Source organism: Camelus ferus, chromosome 1, assembly GCF_009834535.1.
Source record: "Camelus ferus isolate YT-003-E chromosome 1, BCGSAC_Cfer_1.0, whole genome shotgun sequence".
Taxonomy (NCBI): domain Eukaryota; kingdom Metazoa; phylum Chordata; class Mammalia; order Artiodactyla; family Camelidae; genus Camelus; species Camelus ferus.
Window position 1 is genome coordinate 10,493,523 of NC_045696.1, and position 23,894 is coordinate 10,517,416.

Consider the following 23,894-nt stretch of genomic DNA (forward strand, 5'->3'; position numbering starts at 1 on the left):
CTCCTTGGGTCTTTTCATCCCCACATACAGATGAGGAAACCGAGCGGTCATGGGCCAGTAAGTGTCCGAGGTGGAATTCAAAGCCCGGGGCCTTCTATTCTCTGAAGCTTCCCAGATGCCATGGGGCCCCTGCACCAGGCACAGTCCCTGGTTGACCGCAGACAGGGACTGAGGAACATCCTCTGAATGAATGGACATTAAACATGACGCATGAGAACCTTGTTCAATCTGACAGTCACACAGATGCAGTATCATTAATACACACAGATTAAATAAACTTTAATAGTGCTATATAAAACTCGTCCATGTAGGAAAGTAAGTCTCTGAGAATCCACAAAGTCTGCTCTCTGTACAGTGTTTGCTGACAATTACTTCTGAGTCCAGGCCATTTTTTTGGACCAGTCTATTGGCACTCTGCTCAGATTTTACAGTATCTCAGTTTTTATTCCTCATTTTAAATATTTCTGCTTGCCACCATTTAAAACCTTTTTTTTTTTTTTTTTTTTTTTGGTATATCAGTGAACACAAGAGGTTGAAAACCATACCTCCAGTGGCCAACTACTTCCTTTTTTTAAGCATTAAGGCCTTTATAAAGTAGCAAGTTCCCAATACGGAGTCTTTTTGCCAAGTGAGCCTTTAAAATTCAGCTCTTTGGTTGTTTATGCTTACCCCACTGTCTGAGAGTTCTCGATTTGGGGTTTACTCAGGTGGTCTCGGTCCTCGTTTGTGTGTTGCTCTGATCCCCTTCAGAGGCAGATGTGAGAAGCAGGGGGTCACCGTGCCCAGCTGAGTGTGGTCCCTCCTCGGAGACTAGTTCAAAGGGTCCCTGCCCAGACTGGATCCTGAGGCTGCAGCTGGCACCAGGATTCTGCCTGTGGCTTTCAGATACTTCTGTGATGACACTCAGTTTGTCAAAAACTTCATTCTCATCAGACAGTAGGAAGGAGAATGAGAGAAGTGTGCTGTGATGAGGATGGCCCAAAAACTGCAGGAGGAAAAAAAAAAGAGTTAATTATCAAAGTTTCCCATTCTTTTTTCTGGGCTCATGATTTTATATAGAACTCCTGGCTGGAAGACGCTGTTTAAAAAAATGTGACAACAGCAATAAGACAGTTCCTCAAAAAATTAAAAATAGAATTATCATATGATCCGATGGTTCCACTTCTGGGTATATACCCAGAAGAACTGAAAGCAGGGTCTTAGAGAGATATTTGCACACCCGTGTTCAGAGTAGCATTATTCACAATAGCCAAAGATGGAAGCAGCCCAAGTGTCCATCCACGATGACTGGATGAACAGAAGGTGGTCTATACGTGCAATGGAATACTATCCAGCCCTGAAATGTAGTCAAGTTCTGATAAGCTCTACAACACGGATGAAGCTTATGCTAAGTGAACTAAGCCAGATACAAAAGGACAAATACTGTATGATTCCACCTGCATGAGGTACCTAGAGCAGGCAAACTCACAGCCAGAAAGTAGAACGGTGGTTGCCAAGGGCTGCGGGGAGAGGGAGATGGGGAATTTTGTTTAATGGATACAGAGTTTCTGTCTTATAAGACAAAAGGAGTTCTGTGCATGGATGGTGGTGATGGCTGCACAATGTGAATGTACTAGAAGACCACTAAAATGGACACAGAAGTGGTTACGATGGTAAAGTTTACGTTATGTGTGTTTTACCACAATTTTAATATTGCGACAATAAATCTGCACCTCATCTGCTAAGTGACCACAGGTCTGCCTCTCACAGTTCCTCTTGTAAGCCAGAGGGTGATTTTTCAGGACGATCAAGAAGCTGTGTGGCTGACACAGCCTGGGCATCCTTTCCTCTAGGAAGCAAGGATGTTGCAGGCACGGGATAGATGTGTCTTGGAAAAACAATCTCCTGTGTGTCCTCACACTGAGTTGGGGACCCTCTTTGGTGCTACCCAGTGTCCAGTGGGCCCCACGCTGTCCAGTATAGCAGCCACCAGCCACACATGTGGCTACTACTTGAAATGTGGCTGGTCTGACTCTATACGTAAAATACATACCAGATTTTGAAGACTTTTATGTAAAAAGACTGTAAATATTTCAACAATTGATCACATGTTGAAATGATATTTTGGATACACTGGGCTGCATGAAATGTATTATTAATATTAATTTCATCTGTTTCTTTTTACTTTTTAAAAAACCTGGCTACTAGCAAATTTAAAACTTAGGTGCTGTGTTTCCATCTAGCACGTTTTACGGATGCTGACTCTTCAGTGTGTCCCGTCAGCAGACGGGCAAGTTACAGACAGGAACCAGTCTAATTATCCTTGTCACTCCAACACTTCAACAATGAAAATGTCCATATATGTTTCCTGGAATATCCCCTGATTTCACATTCTCCATTTTTCATCCTTGTAGGTCCACTAATGCTTTTAATCTTCAAGATGAGATGGAGAAACATTCCTTAAAGCATTGCATTTTTAACCTCTCCCCCCCTGAGTTGGTTATTCTTTAAGTCACCTGTCTGCTCCCTCTTAATGTCATCTGTACATTCTCTAGACCATGGTTAATGGATTCTCTACATGATGAGTCAAACTGGAGAATTTCATGATGTGAGGAACCCCATCTGCTCCAGAGTTTCTGGGCGCCTCCCTCTCCCTCACTCCCCTGGCCCCTCTCCAGCGCCCCCACCTGTATTTCTCAGATATTACAGGGGCTGGTCCACAGTCACGTCTGCAAAGTCTTCCTGCCTTGAGGGCAAGAGCTGCTTCCAATGGGCCCCTTAACTACGCTGGTCTCTGGCTTTGATTTGCCTGGCAGCATGCTGTCGCCCCGTCTGTCCTTTCCTGTGTGATGACACGTCCCTTTGATGGTGAAGCCAGAAGCAAAAATAGCAGGTGAACAGTTTTGCTTCCTCTTTGTTCTCCATTTACAAAACACCTTCTACCCAGAGCAAAGGGCCCGCACCTCTTTATTCTCCCTGCTGCAAACGTGGCTTCTCAGAAGCCCACCTCTGGAGGATTCTTGGCTCTTTCTGGTGCTGCAGTCTCACGGGCACTCTTGTTAGAAGGTTCTGGCTACTCTGAAACTCTTGCCTGTGGTCATGGGGCCCACCTTCTATCCACACTGGAGGCTGTGCTGCCCACACTGGAGCTGAAGTGGCTCCTAGTGGAGTCCCTGTCCAGGAAGGCAGCTGTCTCAGCCAAGGGCACTTGTCCTCCCCAAAGCTGGCCTGGAGCAACTGACTGGCTGGTGTGCGGACAAGGCCTGACATCAGCTATCATGACAATATGGGACTAGGACCAGGAAAGCAAGAAGTGGCAAGGCCTGGGTAAGACATATGTACTTCAGAAGGTGGGACCCTTGTCCAGTGAAGATTCAGGGACCTCCCACATCCGTTTTAGCGGTCCCATGGAATAGGCCATGCCAGGACATTCTCTGCAAAGGAAGGGACTGATTATCACGTCTCACCGCCCATCGCTAAGAAGGAAGCACCATACTAGGTGGGTTCCTTAGGGCTCTGGGGGCAGGATGTTCCACATCTGGAACACGACTCCAGTGTGTTTACTGACTGAGTGACACAAAAGGCTGCTGGCCCTGAGGGGGCCCGGAGCAGGAAAGGGCCCCACAGATGGTCTGGGCTTTGGAGCAAGCTGCCCTGGCCACATCCCATGCTGGTTAACACCGGGGTACGAAGGCCTGGCCTCATCTCCAGATGACAATGTGTTAACTGAACCCAACAGATGTGAAATGGCTGTGAGACCTGGGAGATCCCTGAAGGGCCTGTGGTGGGAAAAGACACTGTGTAGAGCTGATGGCAAATCCCAAGAGAACCACAGTGCGGGTCACTACAGTTCTGCGGCCAGGCTGCCGTCTGCAGCGGAGGATTGCACCCTGTTGGCAAACAGCTCCTGGATCATGGGCTATGGGAACCTGGGAGAGACAGAACCTCCGGCCACAGGACGCCAGGTGACCATGCCACCTAAAAGTAACCATCACGAGGCTTGTCAGACCCACCAGGTCCTAAGGTGGGGTCAGAGGCTGCATGTGCAGGTGGCCCAGCCGACCCCCCTCATCCGCCCCTGCTGCCTCTGCTCACACCTTGACCTTGGTGGGGGATGAGTCCTATGACTCGCAGGAGGGAGAGGCCAAACATGGCTCACAGGGAGGTCAGGGTGGCACGTGGGTGCAAACCAAACCTGGCCTGCCCCGGACAGCTGTGGTGAGGACAGCGCCTCCAACTGGCAGAGCTTCGGGCTGTGCGTCTGGTCACCTATCCTCTCTGTATGGAAAGAGAAGCAGCCCAAGGCCAGGTATCTGTGGAATCCCAGGCAGGGCCCTAATGGCGAGGTTGGCGGTCATGGGCCCGAGGAAGGGAGACCGGAAGGCGAGGGAGTCCGGGAAGAGGCGTGTGGCTGGACTCTGGGAGCAGCTCCACGTGGGGAGGTCTCAGGACCACATACTGACTCCGAGACCCACAGCGGGGTCCTCTGTCCCTGGAGCAAACGTTCTGTCAGGCCTCAGCAGTGCCGGCAAGGCCCTGCAGGACAGGTACGGCTGATCATTCCCCAAACAAGTGTCAGCTCCAGTCGGGGTGCACTGGTGCCCCTTCCAGAGTCTGGGCCTCGGAATGTGACCCTGTTTGGAGATAGGGTCCTTACAGAGGAAACCAAATTAAAGGAGCCCCTTAGGGTGGACCCTGGTCTGATATGACTAGTGACTTAAAGAAGAGGAAATCTGGACACAGGAGAACACCACGTGAAGACGAAGGCAGGGATGGGGTGAGGTTTCTACAAACTAAGGCACCAAAGATGACCAGCAGCCTCCAGAAGTGAGGGGAGCGGCCGGAGCAGCTTCGCCCTTACGGCCCTTGGAAGGAACAGACCCTGCCAACACCTGCATCTTGAGCTTCCAGTCTGCAGGGCCTTGGGACGATGTGTGTCTGTTGCTTAAGCCTCCCAGTGTGTGGTGCTTTGTTATGGCGGCCTGAGCTGACTAACGCACGCCCTGCGTTACACCATGTCAGGCCCCGGGACCCAGTGATGGCAGAGGAGGCCAGGAGTGGCTTGGTATCCGCGTGCTGCACCTCCCCCCAGCGGCTGCCAGCCTGGAAGGACAGTGGCCAGCCTGCTGAAGGTTGGAGCATGTTGTCCCCTGGCACCAGGCATGCACCGAGACTCAACGACAGTATGTGATACTGTGTCCCCAAGAGGTTTAGGGACCAACAGGTGGAAGTGGGAGTGGCCCTGCCCACCCTCACTCCCAGTGATGCTCCTGGGAGCCGGTGCTCCGTGTCCACGCAATTTTAGGTTCTATGCGCTCAGAGCTGAGCTCAGCAGACTACAGCCCATGGGCTAAATCCATGAGCATGGATTGGTTTCAAAGGATGGTTTTAAAGTTGTAAATGATTACATGTAAGTGGTTCTATAGGTATCCACATAAGATCTCAATCTTGGCTTCAAAGCCTAAATCAGTTACTTTGTGGCCCTTCAAGGAAAAGTTTGCTGACTCTGATCTAGAGGGTTCTCAGAGGGGACGTTTCCACCAGGGGACACAGTAGGGGTCCCACTAAACTTTCAGTTATAGCGGCCACCTTCTCATGTCAGGCTCCTTGTGCCAAGAAACTAGCCGGCAAGGAAAGGAGTCAGCACATGGGTCATTGGGAGGAGAAAAGGCTGCTGCCACGTGATGAGGGGCACCCAGCTGAGTGACAGGGCACCTAGTGGCACTGAGACGTCCCCTGTCCTGATGGCAAGTGGAGGAGCAGAGCAGCCCAGACCCATGCGGCCCCGTGAGCAGAGGCTCAGGCTTTTAGCACTGAGGGTGTGAGATGCCCTGTGAGGTCAGCAGGGCTAGTCAGGGGAGAGGGGCCTCCAGCAGGGACAGCAGAGCAGCGAGACAGTGAATGTTACCCGGGACCAGCTGCAGCGGTGGGGCTGGACCTTGTTCCGTTAACCTTCCTCTTGTAACTTTCCCCAGGAGAAGAGATCAATTCAGCTCCTGGAGGAACTGTACCGTGGGTCCCGGTGGTTTACGGGGTGGGCTGGAGTGGATGCCGCAGTAAGCCACCCGGACCTCCTTCAGCAAGGAGGCACGCAGTCCCCTGGCTGCGGGAGCAGGGCTGCCTCCCTGCTGAGGGTCTCCCCACGAGTTCCTGCGCCCTAGTTTCGCCTCCCTCCTGGGGGTAGCCCACACCCAGCCCACGGTTAACATGGGACCCACAGGCCCTCTTGCCTCAGCTCGGGTCATCTCTAAAGAGCCACCCCAGCTCCAGAGCCCCTGTGGGATGGCAGAGACCTCTGTTGTGACAGCATCACATCTCAACATTCCCCTCCTCCCAGCCTGCTAACCTCGCTCCCTTAGAGGTATTACTCCCAAAGCTACTCCTCATTAAGCCTTCTGAATGCAAACCTCCATCTTAGAGTCTGTTTCCTGGGGAATGAGACTGAAGATTGGGTCTTCTGGGGCTGGGCTTGGCACAGTTTCATTTCTAAAGGTGAGTGTATAGCCAGAATTTCATTTCTTAAGGCTACGTCTGTCCCACTGTCTCTACCCAGGTACATCCCTTCTTCCTTCTAAACCCTTTGAAAATAGCTTTCTTAAAAAGACAGAAAAAAGAAAATTGCTTTTCTAGTCTCCGAACCGCCTCCCATCATTTTTGTCGCTCCCAGAGATCCCCAAACTGAAGCTGCTCCTGCCCCTTCTCCCAGCCTCTCCCCTGGCTGTCTGCTGGCACTCAGCCTAGTTTTCTCTCCCTTATCTTCTCTGCTCTGAGCTCTGCCTTGTCTTTTCTTGTCCCAGGATCATCACCTTTGCTCCCTGACATCCCAAGGACAGGGAAGGTTGGAGAAGGAACAGCGTCCTGGCTGGAGGGAGGGCTTCTGGAACAAACCTTTGTCCTCTCCCACAGGACAGTTCCATGAGCACAGATGTCCCTGAAATGGCCCCAGGGCTGGGACCAGCATGTGTCCTTTCCAGGAAAGTCCGCTGTGCTGAGTTAGGCGGCCCTGACTTAGAAGGAAAACTCCTTCCAGCCAGCGTTTCTGAACCCACATCTGGCTCCACGGTACCACCTACCTCTTTCAGGTGCTGTGGAAAGGAATACCTCGGGGAGAAGGCGTACCGGGCCTTCCTGTACAGGCAGCGCAGTGAGGCGAGGCAGCCAAGGAGCAGCAGGAAGGCGGCACACACCGAGGCGGCCAGGACACCGGCCACGAGCCACGAGGGAGTGGTTTCTGCGGGGATGACGGGCTGGGTCATGTTCTTGTCATGCACAGATTGGATGACAGTGCCCTTAACACTATTTTCACCATCACAATACAATGGCAAGCCCAGAAATGGGGCCCAACATCTTGGAAGGTGTGTGGGGGATACACAGCAGCTGTTCGAGGATCCAGAGGTTTGCAAGCCTCTGTCCTCTCCCTATCTTCCTCCAACCTGGGCTTCGGCATGACTGCTGATATACACAAGCAAGCACTCTGACCTGCTTTACTCACAGGGCAGCCATCAGCAACCTGGTCTGGATAAACCTCTTGTGGCTTAAAGCAAGAAACAGGACTCCCTGGGTCCCCAGAGCCCCACTGAAAAACACGTGCTGCAGTGTTCTGTCCTGAGAATCACACGGACCACCCCATCCAATGGCCTGCACTCAGAGACTCTCAGGCCAAACCCTGGGCCCACCCAGCGCCCCCTTGAGCTCCTGTCTGGAAAAACCCAAGGCCGCCAAAAGATCTCACCTTTGTTCTGCCAACCTTCCTTTCTTAGTACATTTTCATAAAAAGCTTAGGACTGTAAATCCTTCCTCTGTCCCTTTGAGACCTACACGGATCTCCTACAACCCAAGAGTGTCTTTCTCAAGGACCTGAAAGCCATTCCTCTGAAATGGGGAAAAAGTGGGCCCCTGTCTCTGAGTCTCAGTACAAAGGCGGAACCCATCTGACAAATACCGTTGAGCGTTAGACACAGACAGCCTGCCCGCATCCATACTGACCAGCCCTCTCACCAGTTTCTGTCATTTCTCACTTCCCTGGCTCTCTGCTCTCTTCCCCTCCTGGTTCCCTATTCTTCCTTCAAAACTCCCAGCTCTTTCCCCTCCTACAGTTGTGATTGACTCAAATCAGTTTTTACTGCTTTAATTGATGTCTGGCTTTATCTTTGATGGTGTCCAGGATGTCGTCCCGGGTGGTCCAGCTCCCCTCATTCAGCCCCTTGGCCAGCCGCCCTCCTTGACCTCTCTATGACCAACCCCTGGCAGCCAGAACCACCCTCCTGATCCAAAGCCAAAGCATTTGGTGAATGGGCCCAGCCCTGTGAGAGCAAGTCGTTTTAAGGGGATGGTCTGTGGGAAAATGTCAATTCTTACTCACATAGGGCTGATCAAAGAACCCCGTAACAGCACACAATCCCGGAGCGACACTGACTGCAGTCCCCTGCGGGCCCCTCCCAGCACGGAGCGGGGTGCCCGGCCACAGACACCCCTTAAACACTGGAGGATGGATATGGCGGTCATAAGGGGTGAGAGGCTTGACGAGCCCGCCTCCCTTCCCTCTTCGTCCTCTTACTCTGCAATTCACGCTGGCAGTGGCCTCACAACCTTTCTAGCCTGTGCCCTTGCCGAGCTCAGAGGGACTCATCCTGGGTCCCTCTGAGTTCTTGTTTCATTTACTAGAATCGAGGGGTGCACTTCTTGCATGTTCAACTCAGATTTGTCTCCCTGGCAGACGCAGGGTATTGTGGCGAGGGAGCCGGCGGGGGAGGCCCCCAGGCTATCGCCCAGCTGTAAACAGGAGGCCAACCTGAGATCTGATGTCCCAGCTCTGGAGGAAGTTCCAGGATCCTTCTCATCCATCCGTCTTTTCATTTAATATTTCAGCGGTTCTCTAATTTGCCATGAATCAGAATCACCCACTCAACACTGATTAAATGTGGACTGCCAAGCCCCTCCCTGGCATGGTTGGTGACACTGTGATGAACCCCTGGGCGGCAGTGCCTGGGTGTCCTTGGGTCCCAGGCCCAGACATCGCAGCATCTTAGACAAGAACATTCCACGAACACACGTGGTTGATGGTGACAAAATACAAAGGGTGTTTCTGTGACTCACCCCGAGGGAGAAGAGGGGGGTGGAGAGGACCCTGCTTTACACAGGCTGTGAATTGTGGGGGAATTGAGTAATCACACCCTCTACAAAAAGCTCTCCAGCTGGTTTCAGTCTACCCGACCACGCTGTCGGCTGGACCCCTTTCTCTGTTTCACCCGCAGGGAAACGGCACCTTCACTTACCTACGGAATTAACCTGTAGGCAGTGGGCACAGACATTACTTCCCTCCTGTCATTTACTAGCTGAGCGCCACTGGGCAAGTTACTTCACCTCTCTGAACCTTCACCTTCCAGTCTGAGGAAGGGGAGAAGGCCTTCCAGTGCTCTCACTAAAGACCTGTTGTGAGGTTTAAATGAGAGAACTGTTTCAACGAACCCAAAATGATGTTTGATGAAAGCAGGTTTTCAATGGGCTATACTTTCCTTTTTCCTTTCTAGAATGTTTGGACTTTGTCAGTTAATGGGTGATCATTTACAATCATGAAATATTTCTCTTTTTGGTCAAACTGTGTGCCCCATGCCATGTTTCATGACATAAACCTTAAGGAACAACTAAAGATATGAGATGAATAATGTCCTTATTAATAATAGTGATGGCTAATACGTGCTGGGGCTCACTCTGCGCTGGGCACTGTCTGGAGTCCTCCCAGCACCAACCCTCCTGTGTGGTAGCATCATTTTATTTCCCCCATTTTGCAGATGAAGTGGCTGGGGCACCAGGCAGTTCAGGACTTGCCCGATGTCACATGTTCTGGAGTTCATGGTGGGGAAGGACAGGCCACAGGACAACCGGGCTTGTACTCAAGGCTTGGGGGAAGCAGCCAGCGGGTGTTTAGAGGAAAGAGGAATGATTCCAAGGTGAGGGCCTCTAATGATTCAAGCAGGATGCAGGTTCCCAAGGTACAGAATTCTGACACGTGATTCAGGAGCGGAATAAAATGGTAGGCTTTTGTTATTTAAAGGCTCTGTTGAGAGGCTCAGCCACTGCAGGAGGAACACGGGCTGACAGAGGTGGGGCACTTGGGGGCGACAGAAAAAGAAAGGAGAGTGACAGAGAATTCCCTCCAGAGACACAGCAAGAATTTCCATCTTCTCTGTGGCTCTGCAATCCTGAGAAAATTTGCTAATACGATTGTAAAAGGGTTTTGGATGACACTGAAAAGAGCACGTGCATGGGACAAGTGACAGAATCCTGGATTCGGGGAAGTAATTTGTGCATTTACAAAATATGGGGAAAAAAAAACCTCAACAACAGCAAGATTCAGGAAACTACAGGCTGGTAAACTTGATGCGATGTCCAGAAAGAAAACATGAACATTCCAGAATAGATCGTTAAGGAGCTAATGACAAACACTTAAAAAAGATACGGACAGCAACTAAAAATAGTAGCATGAGGGCACCAAGAAGTTAGCGAATAGCGGCTGCCTTTCCTTTTTCCAGATAGAATTACTTATTGGCAAATAATGGCATATTATGGGCAGGTTTTTCCCAAGCTGTCTTCCTTGGAATGCTCATCCTCAAAAAAGGTGTTGAAAGATCTAATACGCTAAAAATGTTATTAATATAGAGGGTGACTTTTCTGAGAGGGAAAAGTGGGGTACCATCATTTCCAAGCACATCTGACTACCAGGCTCTTGCTTTGTGAAATGTCCGACAGCCACTCCTGGGACACTGCTGGGGCGGTGCTGTGCTTGGCACTGGCTGTCGATTTTAGCTGATACTAGACTTTGCCAAAGTCTTTCACGGTGACTTTGTGGATAATAAACCAAAATAGCGCATAACAGTCCACGATATTCAGATGGATGGGGGACCAGTAAGCAAGCAGTTGAGTAGTCTAAAGGAGGGTGTGTCCTAGACACACCAACAGTTTAAATAACAACCTGGTGAGGATCCTGAGGCTCTTCCCAGCAAATCAGATGGTGAGACAGAGCAAAACCGGGTGAGAAATATGTTCAGTGACAAAAACCAACATTCAGGAACTTGAAATGATGAATCAGTGTGATGGCAGCCCCGTGACCGCCTCAGAACTGCAGCCACACAGAAGATGAAAAGCTGTGCACTCTCGCCGGCGGGAATTCTTTACTCTCCGTTGTGTTTCTGTGGCCCCTTGTTCAGCGCCTTGCTTCCAGGAGGACCTCCGTGAACGCAAATGGCCAGGAGCAGACCTGCACCCGTGCATCCTTTCATGGTCTGAGCTGGCTGAGCCTCTGGATGTCTTTAAATAGCAAAAAGGCCTCTCATTTGTGTGCAGACATCCAGGCTACAAGTTTTTATCACCTCGTATGCAATTGCAATGCGTCTGTGTACAAATAATCAGGGTCCAGGCCAGCTGGTACCCTGCCTTTCCCTCTTTTCCTCCTTCCCTTCCTCCTTTTGTGTGTGTGTGTGTGTGTGTGTGTGTTTTTAAGAAACACCAAGTGTTGGGGCACTCTGCCAGACGCTGCAATACACGTCATATGTGAGGGATGGTGATGAGGTCCTGGTGCCAGCATCCACGAGGGACCCAGAAAGCGGCTCGCTGAGGAGAGTGAGAGAGCCTCCGAACTCCCAAGCATCGTGTCTGGAAAAACTGGAGATGTGCAGCCTGGGAAGGGAAGGCTCCTGGGTGTGTGTGCCAGGGCGCGACCTTTGCTGGGTGGTCTTGGGAGGACTGAGACTTGTTTCAGGGAGCCCCAGGGGACAGAACCAGCACATTGGAGGGGGCCGCATGGAGGGGGACCTCAGCTCCCTGGGTAGAAGGACTTGCCTTTAGTCTCTTTGGTCTAAGAGTGAATGAGTTGCCTCAGAGGGTGGCGATCTCCCTCCCGGCATGAAGTAGTCAGTCATGGGGTTTTGGTGATGTCTCAGGAGCTTTCCAGCCCTGATAGTTGCTGGGAGTCTATAAAGCTCTGAGGGACGCTCAGAGAGGGGGAGCTGCGGATGGTGCATCTTAAGACTCACCATCATTGGTTGTTTGTTCACAGACCAGCTCACTCCATTGCCCCGTTTTGTTCCGATCAGGAAGAAATCCTTGAACTTGAACACAGTAAGTTGTCCATGACTCAAGATTTCGGAGGACTTCAAAGTCGTACTGACAAGTAATTGTATACTATAATGGAGACAAAAATAAGAACATGCCTCAGCAGTAAAGGGGCACCATCTTTTCTTTCCTTCCCCAACACTCACCAGTTCTAATCTTCACTTCAGGAAGCAGGTGCTCCTCCCAGTTTATGTCAGGGCACCCTGATACCATTCTAAGGGAGAGGCAAGGACTGACAGTCCTCACAAACCATCTCATTTCCTGAATTCTCTAGTTTAGATGACATACAAACCATCTTACTTTCTTTGTTTTGTTTTGTTTTTGGAGGGGGAAGGGGGATGTAATTAGGTTTCTTTATGTATTTTTTAATTAATTTTTTATTTTATTTTTTAGTGGAGGTACTAGGAATTGAACCCAGGACCTTGTGCATGCTAAGCCTGCACTCTATTGCTGAGCTGTACCCTCCCCCATGTCTACTTCCCTTAAAAAAAAAAAAAGATAAAGCAGCTGAATGGGTTGAATTTCATCCTCCTAATATTCATATGTTGAAGCCCTAACCCCTGGTACCTTAGAAGATGACTTGGTTGGATAGAGGGTCTTTGCAGATGTAATCAAGGTAAACAAAGTCAGCAGTGGGGGGCCCAATCCAGTCTGACTGGTGTCCTTGTAAGAAGAGGAGATTTGGACGCAGACATGCACACAGAGTACCACATAAAGATGAAGGCAGGGGTCAGGGTGATGCCTCTGTAAGCGAAGGACCCAAAGATGGCCAGTAGCTACCAGCAGCCTGGACCAGATCCTTCCTCATGGTCTTCAGAAGGAACCAATCCCACAGACACCTTATCTTGGACTCCCAGCCTCTAGAACCTCGAGATAGTACACTTCTGTTGCTGCAGCCGCCCAGTTCAGTGCACTTTGTTTCAGCAGCTAGCAGGCACACAGACACCTACAGCAAGACTCAACATGATTTTCTAAGTTGAGATCATGTTTTCCTCGGAACCACTTCTCCACTCATGCAGCTGGGCTGCCCTCCCCCAGGGCTCACCTCTCCTCGAGGGCACACGCCACAGCCTGCCTCCGGTGGGGATATCCTGGACTCATCGTAGCTTGATTGGAATAGCATAATTGGTATCATTAATTGATGACATATTTCTGAATTTGAGAAACCAAGATAGTTTCCGGCAAAATAAAGGAAATTAAAAGAGTACGTACGGCCTGTATTTCCAGCATGGTCATAATTTCCTTACAGAAGGGTCTTATGTAAAATTTGTTATGTGAATAGGAACTTCACAGTAAGTGAGCGCAGACTCCTTTTTCACTTTGGTAATTGGTTATTCTTCTTTGGGCCGTTGGGCTTGCTGACCTCTTATCTCTAGTCCTTTACTGTATGAGAAGCTAAGCTCACTGAGGTCAAGAACTGGATCATACTCATAGAAAACATGCAGAGCACAGTATAACTTCTAATAATGAAAAACAGAAGTAAGAACTACCTCTCCCCTCCCCCAGCTGTCATTTCTAGAAATCCAATACCTCTAGCACCTTACAGTGCAATTTTTTCAGGACTAACCTCAGAGGCTGATGCTCAAGAGGCAGACAGGGAAGAGAGTGGCGCAGATGTGAGGGGGCCTGCTCAAGTCCCCTCCGCCTGCTTTTCTAGCCTTCCTTCACTTCTGGACAACTGCTGGTTGCATCTTCTCACTTTCTCCCTTCAGGAAGAAACAGAATTTCCAAAAGCCTTTTATGTTTTCAGCTCAGGGACCTACTAGGGTACCTGCTCAGGGACAGACACCTGCATGCGAAAAGGGAACCACAGTGCCTTATGGCTGCTGCAATAGAATGACACAGACTGGTGGGCTGGGTGGCTTATCAACAACTGACATTTATTTCTCATGGTTCCAGAGGCCGGGAGGTCCAAGATCAAGGAATGGGCAGATCTGGTGTCTGAGGAGGACCTGCTTCCTGGTCTGTAGCTGGATCTTCTTGCTGAGTCCTCACAACGTGGAAGGGATGAGGGAGGGAGCCCTCTGGGGTCTCTTCTGTAAGGGCACTAATCCCGTTCACGAGGGCAACACCCTCATGACCTAATCATCTCCCAAAGGCCCCACCTCCTGATACCACAAAATTGGAGATTAGGTTTCAACACATGAATCTGTGGGGTGGGTGTGGCGGGTTGAGGGAACACAAACATTCAGTCCATAGCACATACGAACTGCTAAAGGTAACACCGCAGGCACCTGTGAGGGGGGCGCTGGGGAGCACGCAGCCTTTCCAATGCTCTGCATGTCACGCCAGAGCGTTCCACACAGCCAGGTTGAGTGATGGGACAAATGTGCAACCAGATGCCTATCCTGTGGGCAGATTCTAGATAAGAAGCTAAAGATAGGCTGGGTTTTGCATTTTGCGCCTGTGGGAGGCGGCACTCAGGCATGGTAACTGTGGAAGGGGATCCTTAATCATAGTAGGAGTTATCTTTGCATCCCAGAGTTTAGCAGGGACAACTGCATGCAATAAGTGACCATAAAGCTCATCATTCTGTATTGCTTCCTTGGCCTGCATTTCCTGGGGTCTTGACTATGAGGAAAGTCATCTTATCTGTGAAGGCAGATATCCTGTATCATTCAATGAAGCATTAAAAAAATTGAAATATAGTTGATATACAATATCTTATGAGTTTCAGGTGTACAACATAGTGATCCAACATTTATTTATGTTATGAATTGATCACAATGGAGCATTTCTGGGGGGGAAAATTCACTTGAGATTTCTTTGGGCTATACAGTGTATATATATAAATTTAATTATATCATTCCTCAGATAATACACATGGGTGACCCTTTCCTCCCAGATCCTTGAGAATTACTGATAAGATCAACATTTAATGTAGAGAAGACAGCATATAACTTAACTTATGTAACATACATGTAAGTCATTTTAGGCCCACAAATGGCCTTCAGCCCAGAAACACTAAGTATAAGAATTAAACTTGACCAAAGAGGAATGATTATAGCCTTAACATATCTACATAACGGGAAGGAAACCTCACATATTGACCACATACATTGTTCAGACGATGGGACAAGTTAATTTTTTTCACTGTGTCATTAAATTCCATAACAACCCTATGAAGTAGGTTATTATCCCCGCTTTATTCATGAAGTAGGTTACAAGCCCATTTTGCAGACGTGACAAGCTGAGGTCAAGAATCAGAGTCACACAGTGGCAGGGGCAAAGTTCCAACTGGGTCTTTCCACCTCTAGCCCCATTTTTTTTTATATATTTATTTTTTCCTTAACAGAGGCACTGCAGATTGAACTCAGGCCCTCGTGCGCATCAAGCATGCACTCTACCACTGAGCTATAGCCCCCACCTGCTGGTCCATTTTTTTTTTAAAGGAATTGTCCCCTAAAGAGGAGGAAAGCAATGGGAAAAGATGGGGTCAGTCAGGTAAAAGGTGACATCATTTATCCAGGGCTGTGGTGGCCCTGACCATGGACTTGACTATTCCATGGGGTACGTGGGACCTGGGGGTTCACACCATGAAACAGTAGTCATTCACTGATCACTGACACAGCTGACTCCAAGTTATCCCAGCCAACTGGTGAGTCAGCTCTGCCTTTTCTGGCAACTTCCCTTTGGGGAAAGGAAGGCCAGCCCTCCCTGCACCAGCAGCCAGGAAGTCTGCTCTTTGCATTTCCCTTGTGGCCTGGAAAGCGTGACCTGACATACAGGTCGGGTCATCCCTCAAGTGGGAAGCTTCTAAAGCTCAAAGGACTAGGCCTGAGATCCTCTGGACCATAAGGTGCTGCCATCTGGCGAAACCTCCCTCCATTGTCATGGCCTCAGATCAACACTGAGTAAGGCAGGGAGCTTACATCTGACATGCATATGATTCACCCAGCTTACCTTTTCATCAGATCCATTTTTCCAGTATTGCACATGATAAGCCCATGAGTTATAAATATTCCTCATAGTCCATGTTTCAGGTTCTTTCTCAATTTTGGGGGCTAAGAAACGCAGATGTAAAGAATTAGCAAGCCCTTCTACTTGCATTCCAGGAGGTCCAATAATAGCTAAGTATGAGAACACAACAAAATGACAATCAAAATTCACATGTTAAAAAAAATCAACACTTATCTTCTGCAACTGGGCAGACCAACTGGTCTACTGAAGCACTCTGCCCTTTGAGACACTGTTGCAGAGACACTGACTGATGTGGTTAAGAAGGATAGTTGGATTTTGCTTCTTAAAAAAAAAAACTAATCTTTTAACTGTTGCCTTTATTAATCAGGTTTAGTTCATTTATGTTTAGTGTAATTTCTGATTTGGAATTATTCCAACTACATTACTTTGTGTGTTCTGTAAAGACTGCTTTTTGGGGGGCTTGTTCCTCTCCTTTTCTTTCTGTTGGGTTGAATTTTCTTTATTTCCTTTACTGAGTTGGAAGCGACAGATGGCATTTCTATTATCTTTAGTGTTGAACATATATAATTAACCATACACATTTTCCTACAAGGTCTGAAGCTGCTCCTTTCCCAAAAGCTCTTTTACTAGATATTTCCATGATGTCCCATGGGTCTCTGGTCAACTGCCACCTCCTCAGAGAGGACTGTCCCTCACCACTCCATGTAAAGAGCAGCTCCTATCTCTCTCCCTGCCAGGTACCTCCTTTATTTTCTAGAGAGCCACAGTCACTATCATAAAATACATAACTGTTTGTTGATTATCTGTCTTCCCCATTAGAATGTGTGTCCCACCAGGGCAGGGGTTTTTGTCTTGTTCACTGTTGTAGCTTCAGCACTACGAATATGACTGTAACGTAGTAGGTGCTCAATAATAACTGTGGACTGAATCGTAAGTGGCTCTGGGCCACTGTTCTGTTTGTGTTATAGCCTGTATTCTTCTCTGGCTGCTGTGACACTTTGGGGGCTGCTAATGGGTCTGCTTCTGGCATTCTACCCCATTTCTAATCTGCTGATGGCTGAAAACCAGATAAGAAAACCTATTAGATATTTTTTCTGAAGCAAGTATAAACAGGTTCCACATGACATCTTGAAGCACTTTCCCATCATGTAAACTTCAAGAGGCAAACAGCCAACGTGGGGCAGTTGTTGCTAACAGCACAGATGGGGGAGCCTGGGCCTGAATCCTTGCGCTGCCATCTGATACCTGAGTGACCTTGGGGCAAACTGCTTATCTATCCAGTATCAGTTTCTAAAGAGAACTTCCATAGAATGGCCCTCAAACAGGATTTGGAACCAGTAAGGAACTGGTAAGTCAGTTCAATTGTTAAGCTGTTTGTATTTTCAAATGTTCGTTTTTTCTTAGTATCTATCAAGAGACTTTTAGAAAAGATAACATCACTTTGATAGTTTCTGACTCCAAAAATAAGATAGTTTTTTTTTGTCCAAGCCTGGGACAAAATTAGGAATGGGCAGATATTCTAGCCACATTCCCTACCATGGAGAGGGAAATTGGGGGAGCCCTGAGGGTCCGAGCAGGGGCGTGGTTAGGATAAAGACCCCTCCCTACGTGGACAATCCTCCTGATGCGTCTGTCTGCTCTTTGGAGGGCTGTACTTGAGTCTTATTAATGAGATTCTTATCCTCTTTATTCTCTCAATTGCTAAATGGTGTTTTAGTTTTCAGTTCCTGATATTCTAATGATGTTTATCTCATGGCCTCTGGTGGGTCCCCAGGACCCTCCAGATCTAACCCTGGAACATTCTTTTTGATGCCTACTGGCCAGCCTGACCCAACCCACCTGCCATCAGCTGTGCCCATTCCTCTGGCCTTCATGCCGGGCAAGCTGGCTGTCTGATCTGCTCTTTCTGTCTCAACACCTGCCTAAAATCAATCTTCATTCTTCTGTCTATTGTGTCACATTTCTTTAAGTCATGATTCCAAACTGCCTTCCTTGTAGAAAATTCACCACACTAATCCTTCCAATGTTTCTCATCAACAGCACTGGACCCAACTCATTTTTTTTTCTTTTTAATGGAGTACCAGGGATTGAACCCAGGACCTTGTACATGCTAAGCATGCGCTCTACCACTGAGCTATACCCACAAAGCCCCAACTTGTTTTTATTCTCAAGGCATTCAAGTTATCAAATTTCTTTTCTTTTTTGCAGGGGGCGGGGGTGGGCAATTAGGTTTATTTATTTATTTCTAGAGGAGGTACTGGGACTGAATCCAGGACCTCCTGCATGCTAAGCATGCGCTCTACCACTTGAGCTATACCCTCCCCAACTCAAATTTCTATTTAATTATCTTATTGACTTATGCCTATCCTTTCCTATCTCCACAAACTTCTTCAAGGCCACAGCCCTCTTTATCATATCCCCTAAGTTCGATGTGCAAGGCCATTCACTTTGTGGGCAAAGAATTCTTGCTGATGGGACACCCAAGGGGGAAACAACCAAGGCAAGATGACATTACAACAAAATAAAAACCATCGTGGCTTACTGTCATCCACAGGACAGAAGGTGATGTTTATCCAGTCTGAATGCTCATCTGCAAATTCAGCCCTGACTCTCAAGGTGTGGTCACCATACTTGGAAAGACTTGAGAAGTCACATTCCGTCAAGACAGTACTCGTGCATACATCTTGGAATTTCCTATAACTAGAAAATCAGAAAAAAATCATGAGAGTTCTAACCTGAGTCTCTGAGGCTGCCTGGTGGTTTATTCTTCCTGCTACTGAAGATTACCAGAGGGTAATGAGAAAATAAGGCAAATTCTTAATCATCAATTTTTATGAAGAGTATGTATCACTTATACGAGCTTTTTCCAAACCGTGCCTCATGGGATCTTAATGATCCTTGAGGTATCATAAGACATTTCAAAAATAATCCATCCCAATGCTCAACCAGTTCAGGGCAAAAACTGGGTGAGATATAAATAAGTGTCTGTTTTTACAACAGAACTTCTCAGAGACGTTCCTATCCTGATGAGCACGCGTCTTTCCAAAAAGGGGTTGTGTATGCAACATATTTGACCAAAAGCTTCCTTCTTTGATTATATATTTCTGAAAACTGTGGGACTTGGTTTGTGAAATGTTGATATACACAGATTAGCCAAAATAAGTATATCACAACGATTTCAAAAATGTCCTTTAAGTGACTCTTGTTCAATTACGCTGGAAAAAATTATAAAACAACCTGTTGATCTCAGATCTCCAGCCCTGACTACCAATCACCAAAGGGAGAGCATGAAGTGGAAGAAAAGGGCTGCTTGCAAACACCTACCAGGTGCGTGCAACCTAATTTCACAGCAGGAGGTATAATTAGCTCCGCCCAACTTCAGGAAATGCAGGTTCTTGCCTTGCAAAAAGTGAGAATTTTGTCTGCTTGACACCTTCCTATCTCGGTGCCAAAACCAATCTCACTGCCCTCAGAGGCGACAAAAAAGGTGGTGGTGATAAAAGTAACAGCCAACACTTGATAAGCACTTAGGTGTCAGGCAGGGCTGTTTTATCAATATTATCTCATTGCATTTTCACAACCCAGGAGGGCAGAACTGACATCACTCCTATTTTGTAGATGCGGTGCAGGCGTGGAGAGAAATCTGCCCCATGGAACCCAGGTCTGCTTAACTTTAGACTCCACTGTCTCGGGCTCCACCCCACACTCCACTGCACTCTTAGCAGGCAGAGATAACTCGGCTCAGACTATTTTACTATCTTGCTTTTTTCACTTAATATACCACAAACATTTCTCTAATCAATCAACTCTTTATGGCTGCCGAACATCTCATCAATTGGGAAAATCCAGGGGTCATTTCATTAAGGGGGTTTCTCACTGGTGGACATTTCCTTCCATGTATTTAAACTAATGCATCAATTGGCTGGAACACGGAGTACTTCGAGAGTTGTTTTGCAATAATGTCTCTTTCACTGGGTCATTTTTAAATTATATTTAAAAATATTTTTCTTCCCATTAAGCAGGTAATATGATCCATTCCCCATATTTATATCTAATTATTTTAGATGTTTACACATTAAAAACCACCATGACATCATCTTCTCTGGCCATCCCTACCCAATGCACACGTACAACAGAGTTTGTGCTATGCGGCAGCTCAGGTTAAATTCTAAACAAAGCTTTTCCAGAGGCATAGAAGGGTAAATTGGATTTTTCAGGATCAAATTTCTTCCACACCCAGCACATGCCATGCTCAGTCTGCACATCTACTGAGAAGACTGGGAACCCACACATTCACTCTTGGTTACCAGTTACTGGGGAGTCACTGGGAACATTTACCTAACAGACTTACACCCCAAACCAAACACGTCTACTCCAATGGCAAAGAAGCAAAGAACAGAACAACAAAAAATAAACTACAGGGAGAGAGACAGGGAAGTTAATTTTCCATAATGAAATCCCTAGAGCTATCAAGACAGAGTGGAGAAAACAGAGATGAGATTATAAAACCGATCAGTGCTAGAAAATATATTGCAGGAGAAAAAGAAGTCTCAGAATGCCCCTTCTTAAGCCCTTGGGAAAACTGACAAAAACTGGAATATAGACTTAGATTAAAGTATTGTATCATTGGTAAGGCTGCCAAATCTTGACAACTGTACTGCAGTGATGTAACAGGTTATCCTTGCCTTTATGAAATACACAATGAAATTTTAAGAGGCTAAAGGCATTATGTATGAGAGAAATGGGGAGACAAAATGTGGAGAACCTTAAAAATTGGTGAATCTGGATACAAGCTATTTGGAAGTGCTTTGTATTATACTTGAAATTTTTGAAATGTTTTGTTAGCTTAGAATTATTTTGAACTAACAAGTTTAAAAGAATGTAAACAAGGATTCTCTTACTTATCTTTCTACTTCTTAGGGTAACCCTAACCCTAACCCTTAATAGAAATTGGTAAGAGGCTAGATAAGAAATTCAGGCAAGGTTTTATTGAGACTCACAGCATAAAGGAGCTAAAACAAGTAACAGGTTCCCTTGCTTGCTCCCTGAGGTGGGGGTGAGCTGGTCCCTTAAATGGGGTGAGGGCAGGGGCAGGTCCAGGGATCAGGCTGGAGGGGTGGCTTAGGTGGTCCACCTACCCTCTTGGTGGTGCTGTGTGCAGGGATCACATGCAGCTGCCTGCTTTAAGTGGCAGTTGGGTTTTTGGTCTTTTTGTATCTTGTTATTCATAATGTGCCCCAACTGCACATGCATGCAATTATTTTTAGTCCCTTATGGTTTCTTTGTATTTTGTTGCTCTAGGAGATGTTTGCCCTCGTGCAAGCACTGCAGCCCTGGGTCCCACATCCCAGGAGCCAGCCTGTCTCACTTTGACTTAGCAGGCCTTGGATATGTTTGTAAAATGAAGGCCGCGTGAGGAGTGTGGCATTAATGGCATCCGAGACCCATACTTCCTCTCTCCTCACTGAAGGAGCTGTCTGCCTTTGTATGTTTCTGAGTCACACTGGAAGCAGGTGTGTGGCTCATTGGCCTTTGGCCACCTGTTGCTGTTTGCACCTGGCACAAAGGGGCGTCACCTGCAGTCCAGCCTGGGGTGTATGGTGGCAGGCTGCCAAAGGACGGCTGGCACAGGGAAAAACCGACAGGCAGGGAAGGTACTAGGAGATCAGAGCGGAGGTCATCATTGTGGGTGACACTCAGCCTTCCTTTGTAAGCCTCTGCTGTCTTCACAGAGCTTTTGACAGCCAGTGGCTGTCTTACATGCAGTCTCAGGACAGAGCCTTGGAGTAACTGAGCCCCGACTATGCACACTGTCTGCACCACCCTGCACTGGGGCACCCAGGTTATAACCTACTGGAGGGGGTGGGTGGTAAGCTAGCAAGAGGCTTCTGGGCTTCTTTGCATACCTCAGTTTTCTTGGAGAGCATCCACTTGTAAATTGCTGACTTCCAGCAATACTACTTTAAGTACTTGGAAGATGGTAATCTATGGCATTTTTCTCTTAAGAAACATCAATTGTGACAAACTCAGTATGCTCGCAATGTAGTAGGTTACCACCGTGGCTGATGACACCCATGTCTACATGATAAAATGTCTATTTTTCAGTGGCCCTGCAATGATCACACCATGAACTATCACAAGAAAAAGGAAAAAGGATTTTACTTGTCTGTTTTCAGAGGACAGAGTTTTCACAAGAATTTTAGGGCCAAAAAGAAAGAGGACCAGGAAAAAGGCTTCCCGTAGGCTACCATGGTTATGGAGGTGACAGCAGTCAGACTCTCCTCTGTGGTCTGGCCCAGTGACCAGCCCAGGGCCACCACCCTCTGGTGCCTTCCTGCCTAGAGTGCCCTCGACTTACCTTTGGTACTGAGCTGTGAAAGTCAGATTCCCCTTGGGAAAAGCAGGTGACTCCCACTGTAGAATGTTCTTGAAATTAACTGAATTCATTCTGACGTTTTCAGGAGGTGGCACCATTCCTAATGCTGTAAAAACAAAGGGTAAAAGTTGACAACTTTTTTCCTCAAAAAGGTTGTCCAAGGAAATAACCATATCCAATACTTGGGCTTCCCCTATGGCTCCAAGTCTTCGAATGGGTATGTGGGTGAGGGACAGACAAGCTTTAACTGTGCTGAAGTCTGGATTTTATTTGAAGAGGGTTGGCGGGGAGGGTGGAAAGCAAGAGTGAAGTGGGGATGGATGAGGGTGATCTGGATTTGGTTGGTGGGAGAAGATGTGAGGGGGTGGGTAGATGGATTTTAGATATATTCCCAGAGGTATAGAACTCTAGAATTCCTGATACACCTGGAGTGAAGAAGTAAAAGTTAGTATCCATTCCTGACTTAAGCACCTGATGCCCTGACTGGGGCTGGGAATAGGGAAACCAAGAGTCCCATTGTAGGATCTGCATTAGGTTTGAGATGCTGAAGGATGTCCAAGTGGGAATGTCAGAGGCAGACGGATGATGGAGCCTGGAGAACAGAGGACAGATTTACACTAGAGACAGAAATCATTTTTAAATTTTTAAATAGAAAGTGTCAAACATACACAAAAGGAGAGAGAAGAATATAATAAACCACCATGAGCTCATCACCTAACTAGTGCCAACAGTGATAAAAATGTGAGGCAAGAGCACGTAGCTAGTATTTAATGCCAGAGTTCGGCTGACACTTCCCAAAGGGATAGTGTAGGGGAAGGAAAGGAGAGGGCTCCGACATGAACTTGGCGCTATGGCGACCTGGTACAGGTGGAGCACCCTAGGTAGAAACAGCCTGATAGGTAGAAGGAACACCCCAGAGGTATCCTGGAAGGCCAGGGATAAGTTCATCAGAAAGGAAGGAGGGGACCATCTTGTTTGAACCTGGGCAGGCAATTTAGGGCAGGACAAAAGGGTTTCACTTGATTTAGAACTCAGAAGCCACAGGGCTGTAGAGTTGAGGAGCAGAATTCAGATCTTGGGATGCTGAGGGCTGAATGGGAGGCCTGCCCAGGTACCTAGTCACTTTCAGTGTGCCTACGGGGTCCGCTCAAGGGGTCCAGGCGTCGTAGTCAGCCTCCGAGTCCCCGAGGGTACATCGGGTCGAGAAGCCGCACCACGGCGGGTCAGGGTCCCCGCGCAGGCTTGGGGAGGCGCCGGTACACGCCGTCGAGCCGCCGCCCTGGAGACCTCCCGGTGCCCCCTCCCCGCAGGCCCCTCACCTGACACTAGGAGGCAGCCGCCCAGCCAGCTCTGGAGGCTCCGCGCCATGGTCTCGCCGGGAGCCCGGGAGGGCGCTCGGGGGCCCGCCGGCAGCCGCGGGGCACCGGAGCACACGCCCCCGCGCCCGCGTCCACGCCCGGGAGATTCGGCCTGCCCCGCCCCGAGGCTGCTTCCGGGAAGGGGCGGG

The 23,894-nt window shown here is 48.1% G+C and overlaps 1 protein-coding gene across 2 annotated transcripts; it reads right to left on the reverse strand.

The window, feature by feature from the left end:
- Positions 1 to 251: 251 nt before the first annotated feature.
- On the reverse strand, positions 252 to 23,879 carry IL10RB (interleukin 10 receptor subunit beta). Of its 2 annotated transcripts, none has more exons than XM_032474377.1 (7): positions 23,707 to 23,879; positions 22,370 to 22,493; positions 18,554 to 18,711; positions 15,994 to 16,094; positions 12,012 to 12,159; positions 7,053 to 7,210; positions 252 to 985 (listed from the first exon to the last, which is right to left on the reverse strand). In XM_032474377.1, exons 1-7 carry the CDS (start codon positions 23,753 to 23,755, stop codon positions 704 to 706), a joined length of 1,020 nt encoding a protein of 339 aa, XP_032330268.1. In that variant the 5' UTR covers positions 23,756 to 23,879; the 3' UTR covers positions 252 to 703. The 2 variants fall into 2 exon arrangements, with proteins under 2 accessions (XP_032330268.1, XP_032330226.1); XM_032474335.1 differs by having other exon boundaries at positions 15,994 to 16,160.
- Between the last annotated feature and the right edge of the window lie 15 nt (positions 23,880 to 23,894).